The sequence below is a fragment of the Megalobrama amblycephala genome, linkage group LG2 (assembly GCF_018812025.1).
Source record: "Megalobrama amblycephala isolate DHTTF-2021 linkage group LG2, ASM1881202v1, whole genome shotgun sequence".
NCBI classification, from domain to species: domain Eukaryota; kingdom Metazoa; phylum Chordata; class Actinopteri; order Cypriniformes; family Xenocyprididae; genus Megalobrama; species Megalobrama amblycephala.
Window position 1 is genome coordinate 84,667 of NC_063045.1, and position 9,692 is coordinate 94,358.

General features: G+C 38.0%; 1 protein-coding gene across 1 annotated transcript; it reads left to right on the forward strand.

Annotated features, from left to right (window-relative positions):
* Nucleotides 1–1,536: 1,536 nt before the first annotated feature.
* Nucleotides 1,537–8,946, forward strand: mfap2 (microfibril associated protein 2). Its single transcript, XM_048181848.1, has 9 exons — nt 1,537–1,650; nt 2,758–2,799; nt 2,891–2,941; nt 3,019–3,048; nt 3,145–3,201; nt 3,298–3,339; nt 7,312–7,399; nt 7,476–7,549; nt 7,623–8,946. Exons 2-9 carry the CDS (start codon nt 2,763–2,765, stop codon nt 7,724–7,726), a joined length of 483 nt encoding a protein of 160 aa, XP_048037805.1. The 5' UTR covers nt 1,537–1,650; nt 2,758–2,762; the 3' UTR covers nt 7,727–8,946.
* The last annotated feature ends 746 nt before the right edge of the window (nt 8,947–9,692 follow it).

The window sequence follows — 9,692 nt, forward strand, 5'->3', positions numbered from 1 at the left end:
AATAATCAGGTCCTGATTTAGTCCAACATTTTTTATTTTTTTTAATTCAGAAGACAGTCCGTCTATCCCTGGTGCTCTTCCTGAAGATTGACCCTTCACAGCAGCAGTAACCTCTTCAAACTGAAGATCAGCCTCTAAAAGTTTGTGTGCTTTTGAAGTCTCCGATCACCTGCAGCAAACCGACAGGATCATGGAGTTTCTGGTTTGCCGGACTGTAAATATCTTAAATCAAACCGCTTTTGTGATGTAAATACTTGTGAGACTTTGAGGCTGGCAGCTCTTTCAGTAGAATAAACATTCAGATTTTAGTTTTTCTAAGAAAATGTTTGTTTGTTTATTTATCCATGTCTTTTTAGATAACTGGTATCAATCTCAGACAAAATAAATTGCCAGATCTATGGAAACCCTACTTAGAGGTTGTTCCACATTATTAAGCAAGTCACAGTTCTCATGCAATATGTGGAGGAAGAAAGATCTTTCTGAAGATGAAAAGCATGAAATGGTGCAATGTTGTGCAAAAGGCATGAAAACAACTAATATTGTGTGAAACTGAATGGAGATTATCAAATTATCATAAGATTTGTGAGTGATTTAGAGCACAGCAGAACTCGGTCAGATAAAGGCTTATTGAGGAAAGTTATAGACATTTATATAATATATAATTATAGACATTTAAATATTGTCTTGCGTACTGAAAATGAATCAGTTTATTCAGCCTTTATATATTGTTTTAAAAATCATTTCTTAGTCTAAACCTAAAATACTGACAAACTATATGAGCTAACAAATTGTAGTTTTTATCTGACCTTTGATAGATTTTATTTATTTTTTTTATCTCATCTCTTGCTTTTAACTCAAAATCAATTTGCTTTTAATAATAAATCAAATACGCTGCTGAACAATAACCAATATCTAATATTGTTTCCCTATATTTTCTGACAATTTTATGACTGGTTTATATATTACAAACATTTGTGCATTAAGTCCTCATGGGTTTTATACAATGTAAAAAAAGATCACAGAATAAGGCAGAAAATATCAAAAGTCTGGAAACATTACATTTGTACAATTTACATAAGTGTCTTCTGCTCACCAAGGCTGGATTTATTTAATAAAAAAATGCAGTAAAAACAGTAATATTGTGAAATATTATTCCAATGTAAATCAGCTGTTTTCTATGTGAATATATAGTAAAGTGTAATTTATTCCTGTGATCAAAGCTGAATTTTCAGCATCATTACTCCAGTCTTCAGTGTCACATGATCCTTCAGAAATCATTCTGATATGATGATTTGACGCTCAAGAAATTCTCAAAATAAATCAAAGATCTGGGACACATTATAATTTCGAATTGTATGTGAATTGGGACGCCGCAAATGATTTAAACATGAGCTAACAATCAAAAATAGTTATATGTGAGTTGTATAATGTATATTAGTTTTATGAAGATATATTAGCGTATTATTCACGGCTTTGGATGAGGAAGGATGGAGTTTCGCATTCCTGTCAGCGGTGATCGGCGGGACTCGGGGAGGGAGGAGTCGTGGGCGGAGCTGCGCGCGGTGGGCGGGGCCGGAGGCGGGGCGACGCTGAAACTTCAGACACGCCGAGACTTGAGCATCACTCGAGGAATAAAGGACTGAATTAAAGGTGAGCACATTCGTTCTTAAATATCGTTTTTAGTATATTACATTTAAACATCTGACCTCAGAGAGAGTGTTTTCTATAACTGCGCTTGTCATTTGAGTCATAGTTTAACGTGTGTGAAAATGAAGCTTGTGTACAGAACAGAGTTTACGGTCCTTCATGATCAATACGAGTTAATGAGTGCAGTTATTATCTGAAAGACACGATTTAATAGATAATTTGAGTGTTTAAAGTTTTGAGATGGAGACTGTTGGGGGAGGAAGGGCCGGATTACAGCCAGGGGCGAATGACAAAACAGCCAACATAAACACACACACACACACGCACACAGAGAGAGAGAAAGAGAGAAAGAGAGACATGAAGAGTTTTTAAAAGAGAGCAAGAGTATTTTAAAGAAAAATGGAGACTGTTATGTTTTAATGAAAGAGATGCGAGTTATTGAAGAGAGCAGAACACATGAGTGTGTGTGTGTGTGTGTGTGTGTGTTGGGGGAGGGTCTAAAGGGGGTTTAATGACTCCCAGATGTGAGCTTCAGCATATGCTACAACACACACATGCTGAGGAATGTCTGCACACACACACACACACACACACACACACACACACACACAGACTGTATTTACATTGAGAGTGTGTGTGTGTTCTGCTAAACAGATCAATATCTGTGAGACGATTCATGGTTTGATATTACAAGCTGAAAAAATATGACTTTAATGGGAATGTCTGTCTCTCTCTCCGTCTGTCTCTCTCATTCCATCAGAGTGTCTTTCCTTCTTCGTGACGACCTCATCTCACCGGGGGGTCAGAAGAAATGAGAGAGAGAGAGAGAGGGAGAGAGAGAGGGGAGAAGAAGGGAAATTAATGGTACAGAAAATGGCTTCTAGGAAAAGAGCCGAGAGACAGACAGGAATGTTTGCGGCAGCATGAGGGTCGTTTCTGAGAAAAGGAGAAAAGCAGAAGAAAGACACGAGCACATTCTTCTCTGGGGCCGCAGGAGGACAGACGGACAGACAGATAGAAAGATAGACCGATAGACTGTCATGTAATGGTGAAAATGATCAGGAGTAAATAAACTACAATCATTTTCTGTCTGTGGGTTTGTTTCTACAGACACTATGAAACTCTGTTACCTGCTTCTGCTGTCAGTGCCAGGTGAGACACACACACACACACACACACACACACACACTCACACACACACACTCACACGCACTCTTTGACCTCTGATGGGTTTGTTCTGCAGGTCTGGTTCTGGCTCAGGATCAGAACTATGATGATTATTCAGACATCTTTGGTGAGTCCATCATGGATTCTGACTCTGTTAATGATGCACAAACACTAAACATGGATTATTGTGTTTGATCTCAACAGGTGCTGGCAACAGTTATGATCCATACTTCTGTAAGTGTCCCTCAGAGAGATCCATAGATCATCCTTGAGAAGAAATATCTCTCATATCTGAGCTCATGAAGCTGAAGCTGTTGTTTTTCTCATCAGATCCAGCCGTTTCTCAGCAGGTTTTACAAGCTCAGACGGCAGGACCAGGACAGACCGGTGCGACTCTGCTTCCTTCTCGGACTTTACGGTGTAGTTTTTAATGGTGCTTTATAATTAAAATATGAGACTAATATAAAAGTGTTTTTATTCCAGCGGTGGATTTCCAGACGGAGCCGACTGAACCTGGACCGCTGGGTAAGAGCGCATCACGGGTCAAACTAACCCGCAGTGTTACTATTCATATACTATTAAATAATTTTTTTGTATATACAAAAATATATACAATTTAATACTAAAAATTGCTTTTATTTGTATATTTCAGTTTGCATTTTAACTTTCAAGTTTTAGTCATTTTTTTTTATGTATGGAAGCTAGGGCTGGGCGATATATCGCATGAGATTGTCACGCGCATTTCGTCAGTAAAGCCGGTTCCCTGATTACCGCTAAATCGCCATCACCTGCTTTCAAATGGAGCGGCATTTAATAGACAGAGCCGTAGGTCACTGAAAAGCCACGCAATATCGCGTTTATATCGCAGATGAATCGCCTTCGATAATGAACGCGATATTGCGTAGCTTGTCAGTGATCTACGGCTCTGTCTATTAAATGCCGTTCCATTTGAAAGCAGGTGATGGCGATTTAGCGGTAATCAGGGAACCGGCTTTACTGACGAAATGCGCGTGACAATCTCATGCGATATATCGCCCAGCCCTAATGGAAGCTTGTTTCTGCCACGGAATAAAAAATAGTTTTCTTACTTTATTTCTCGCAATTTTTTTCAGCAAAGTTTTTCTCTCAGTTGCAAGTTTCTTGCAATTCTGACTTTTTTCTTCTTAGTTGCAAGTTTCCCGCAATTCTGACGTTTTTCTCTCAGTTGCAAGTTTCTCGCAATTCTGACGTTTTTCTCAGTTGCAAGTTTCACGCAATTCGGACTTTTTTACTCAGTTGCAAGTTTCACGCAATTCTGACTTTTTTCTTCTTAGTTGCAAGTTTCCCGCAATTCTGACGTTTTTCTCTCAGTTGCAAGTTTCTCGCAATTCTGACTTTTTTACTCAGTTGCAAGTTTCACGCAATTCTGACATTTTTCTCTCAGTTGCAAGTTTCTCGCAATTCTGACATTTTTCTCTCAGTTGCAAGTTTCTCGCAATTCTTACATTTTTCTCTCAGTTGCAAGTTTCTCACAATTCTGACGTTTTTCTCCGTTGTGAGTTTCTCGCAAGTTTTTCTCTCAGTTGCAAGTTTCTCACAATTCTGACGTTTTTCTCCATTGTGAGTTTCTCGCAAGTTTTTCTCTCAGTTGCAAGTTTCTCACAATTCTGACTTTTTTCTTCTTAGTTGCAAGTTTCTCGCAATTCTGACATTTTTCTCTCAGTTGCGAGTTTCTCACAAGTTTTTCGCTCAGTTGCAAGTTTCTCGCAATTCTGACTTTTTTCTTTTCATTGGCAAGTTTCTCGCAATTCTGACATTTTTCTCTCAGTTGCAAGTTTCTCGCAATTCTGACTTTTTTACTCAGTTGCAAGTTTCACGCAATTCTGACTTTTTTCTTTTCATTGGCAAGTTTCTCGAAATTCTGACATTTTTCTCTCAGTTGCGAGTTTCTCACAAGTTTTTCTCTCAGTTGCAAGTTTCACGCAATTCTGACTTTTTTCTTTTCATTGGCAAGTTTCTCGCAATTCTGACATTTTTCTCTCAGTTGAAAATTTCTCGCAATTCTGACATTTTTCTCTCAGTTGCGAGTTTCTCACAAGTTTTTCTCTCAGTTGCAGGTTTCTCGCAATTCTGACGTTTTTCTCAGTTGCAAGTTTCTCGCAATTCTGACTTTTTTACTCAGTTGCAAGTTTCACACAATTCTGACTTTTTTCTTTTCATTGGCAAGTTTCCCGCAATTCTGACATTTTTCTCTCAGTTGCAAGTTTCTCACAATTCTGACGTTTTTCTCAGTTGCGAGTTTCTCACAAGTTTTGCTCTCAGTTGCAAGTTTCTCGCAATTCTCTTTTCTCAGTTGCAAGTTTCACGCAATTCTGACGTTTTTCTTTCCATTTTCAAGTTTCTCGCTATTCTGACGTTTTTCTCAGTTGCAAGTTTCTCGCAAGTTTTTCGCTCAGTTGCAAGTTTCTCGCAATTCTGACTTTTTTACTCAGTTGCAAGTTTCACGCAATTCTGACGTTTTTCTTTCCATTTGCAAGTTTCTCGCTATTCTGACGTTTTTCTCAGTTGCAAGTTTCTCGCAAGTTTTTCTCTCAGTTGCAAGTTTCTCGCAATTCTGACGTTTTTCTCAGTTGCAAGTTTCTCGCAAGTTTTTCGCTCAGTTGCAAGTTTCTCGCAATTCTGACTTTTTTACTCAGTTGCAAGTTTCACGCAATTCTGACTTTTTTCTTTTCATTGGCAAGTTTCTCGCAATTCTGACATTTTTCTCTCAGTTGCGAGTTTCTCACAAGTTTTTCTCTCAGTTGCAAGTTTCTCGCAATTCTGACTTTTTTACTCAGTTGCAAGTTTCACGCAATTCTGACTTTTTTCTTTTCATTGGCAAGTTTCTCGCAATTCTGACATTTTTCTCTCAGTTGCAAGTTTCTCGCAATTCTGACATTTTTCTCTCAGTTGCGAGTTTCTCACAAGTTTTTCTCTCAGTTGCAGGTTTCTCGCAATTCTGACTTTTTTCTTCTTAGTTGCAAGTTTCCCGCAATTCTGACGTTTTTCTCTCAGTTGCACGTTTCTCACAATTCTGACGTTTTTCTCAGTTGCAAGTTTCTCGCAATTCTGACTTTTTTACTCAGTTGCAAGTTTCACGCAATTCTGACTTTTTTCTTTTCATTGGCAAGTTTCCCGCAATTCTGACATTTTTCTCTCAGTTGCAAGTTTCTCACAATTCTGACGTTTTTCTCAGTTGCAAGTTTCACGCAATTCTGACTTTTTTCTTCTTAGTTGCAAGTTTCCCGCAATTCTGACGTTTTTCTTCTTAGTTGCAAGTTTCCCGCAATTCTGACGTTTTTCTCTCAGTTGCAAGTTTCTCACAATTCTGACTTTTTTACTCAGTTGCAAGTTTCACGCAATTCTGACTTTTTTCTTCTTAGTTGCAAGTTTCCCGCAATTCTGACGTTTTTCTCTCAGTTGCAAGTTTCTCGCAATTCTGACGTTTTTCTCAGTTGCAAGTTTCTCGCAATGCTCTTTTCTCAGTTGCAAGTTTCACGCAATTCTGACGTTTTTCTTTCCATTTGCAAGTTTCTCGCTATTCTGACGTTTTTCTCAGTTGCAAGTTTCTCGCAAGTTTTTCTCTCAGTTGCAAGTTTCTCGCAATTCTGTCTTTTTTCTTTTCATTTGCAAGTTTCTCGCAATTCTGACGTTTTTCTCTCAGTTGCAAGTTTCTCGCAATTCTCTCTTTTCTCAGTTGCAAGTTTCTTGCAATTCTGTCTTTTTCTCTCAGTTGCAAGTTTCTCGCAATTCTGACTTTTTTCTTTTCATTTGCAAGTTTCTCGCAATTCTGACATTCTTACTCCCTGAATACAGTAAGAAACGATGGTAACTTTAACCACATTTAACAGTACATTAGCAACATGCTAACGAAACATTTAGAAAGACAATTTACAAATATCACTAATAATATCATGATATCATGGATCATGTCAGTTATTATTGCTCCATCTGCCATTTTTCGCTGTTGTTCTTGCTTGCTTATCTAGTCTGATGATTCAGCTGTGCACAGATCCAGACGTTAATACTGGCTGCCCTTGTCTAATGCCTTGAACATGGGCTGGCATATGCAAATATTGGGGGCGTACATATTAATGATCCCGACTGTTACGTAACAGTCGGTGTTATGTTGAGATTCGCCTGTTCTTCTGAGGTCTTTTAAACAAATGAGATTTATATAAGAAGGAGGAAACAATGGAGTTTGAGACTCACTGTATGTCATTTCCATGTACTGAACTCTTGTTATTCAACTATGCCGAGATAAATTCAATTTTTGATTCTAGGGCACCTTTAAGCCATTATTATTAATTTTTTATATTTCTATTCAGCTTCATTTTGATTAGTTTTAGTAATTTTAGTGCTTATTTTATTTCAGTTAGTTGCCATGGCAGCATTTCTGATTTTCATGAGCAGCACATAAGCAGAAAGTGACAAATAAGACTCGTGGACCTCATTGATGTGTTTGTTGTGTGTTTGCAGACTGTCGTGAGGAACAGTATCCTTGCACTCGTCTCTATTCTGTCCATCAGCCGTGTAAACAGTGTCTCAACAGCATCTGCTTCTACAGGTCAGCAGACACACACTCAAAACACACACACACACACACACACACACACTCAGTCTCTTTGTGCTTTGTTTCTCAGTCTGCGGAGGGTTTACGTGATAAATAAGGAGATCTGCGTGAGGACGGTGTGTGCCCATGAGGAGCTGCTGAGAGGTGAGTGTGTGTTTGTCGTCTTGCTGCACTCGTTCAGTGAACGCAGACTAACTCGTTATCTGTCTCTCTGCAGCGGATCTGTGTCGCGATCAGTTCTCACGCTGCGGTGTAGTTGCACTCAGTGGCCAGTGTGGGGCGATGGGCGGCAGCTGCGCTAAGAGCTGCGGATCCTGTTAAACACACACACACACTAGCCCTGGTACTGCCTATCAGATGCTTTAGGACAAAAATATCTTCTACGCAACTATGCAAACACAATGTGCTAGTGCGCAGCGCCGTTATACATACATAACTATAAACATCTCGATAGTTTAACTAACTTACCCAGATTGTTCTCAGACTGTCACTCCTTGATTGAGCTGAAAAAGAAAAGTGACCATAGAAGAAGACATTTTGTGCTAACGTCCACTATTGCACCCCTTGTGGCAACACATACTTGCGATCTGACCCATTACAGGATGCAACGTTTTTTTTGTGTACTTGCGTAGAGTGTTTCAGACCTAAATCCATCAGACACTTTCCTCTTCTCATATATTCTCCAGCAGCATCTGATGTTTTCTGGACTCATGTAAACTGATATTTACTGTAATAATCTGAATATTTGACCTGTATGTCACCACTGGTGCTGTTGTATCTGTTACACTGGTGCAGGAGGAACAGAGATGTCACGTTTTTTGTATTATTACTGTTTGTCGTCCAGTGCTGTTGTTGTTTACTTGTTTATTTTGTCTTGGGGTGAGTTATACTGAACCCAGACTCAAACCCTCACACCTGATCTCAGGTCAGAGGTCAAAGCCTGTAAGCACTGACCCAGCTAACAGGGAACATTCTCAGAACTTTAGCTAACGTTCTGGCAAGATCTCTCAAAGTTATGAAAAAAAATATATATATATATATTCCAGTAATGTTAATAGAATGTTTGTTCAAAGTTATCTGGTCATTTATAATGTTCTTAAAACATTAACACAAAAACACTATTTATACATATCATTCTTGGAACTTTTTTTCTTCTGAAACATGTTATTTGGATGCTCATTTCATTTTTTTTGTTTTTTTTGTTTTGTTTTTAATGTTACTAGTTTCAGAACGTTCAGAGAACATTGAAAAGTAACGTTCCCACAATGTTTACAAAATGATAAAATGGAATGTTCCTTTAACGTTCACATAACCAAGAAAAAACGTTTAAAAAACTGGATGTTTTGATAATTCAGAAGTGTTTCTATAACTTAATGGGAACGTTAGCATAACGTTTATAGAACATTTTAGTTAGCTGGGGATCGCTACTGAACGTAGACAACTCAGTCTGGGTTCAGCTTTAATATACTCACCATTTACTGTAACATTAGCTGTTCCAAACAAAGTTTTGCAATTTTATTAATAAACATTTTTGTACTGTACATTTAAATAGCATGAGTTTACGTGAAACGTTTTTAAAGAATAGGCTGAAGACATTTCAAGTCATTTTAATGTGTATAAAAACCATTCTAGCAACACAAAAAGGCATTTCACACATAAAAGACTGAGAAGAGTAAACTAAAAAAAATGCCATTTTTCTTAAATGTATTATTATTGAAATTATAGCCGTAGTATCTCACCTCAGTAATTCGCGCCATTCCTGTCAGAGTCCGTTAAAACTCTGTGCGCGCTGCCGATGTCAAGCACGTGACCTAAATCTAACGGACTTTTGACGCGTATAATTTACATTTTCAGAGAATCGCGAATTCTTGGCTTGACAAATTAATCTCAGTGTGAAACTGGACACTCCTAAAATCAACACGACAACTTTCCAGATCAACATTAATCCCGTAAGTAAAATGTATAGGATTCAGAGGCGATTTAATTGAAGGTTTAGTAGATTACATCTGACCTGTCAACAATCAGGTGAGGTAAACATATAGCAATATAAAACTGAATTACAAATGATAAACATGTTCGCGTTACAAAAAATCGGTTCTCAGAGATAACTTCACTGAGTCACATTCACATAAACTATAAATATTACTGTAAAATATTCAAGTATTTGTGTCGGGCGTGTGTCAGTGTTCAGGGAAAGTTTCATTCACTCATTAGACAGTTTTATATTCATACTAAAAATAGTATGCAGTTTTCTGGACATATTCATAAAAAAATGTCCAGAAAACCT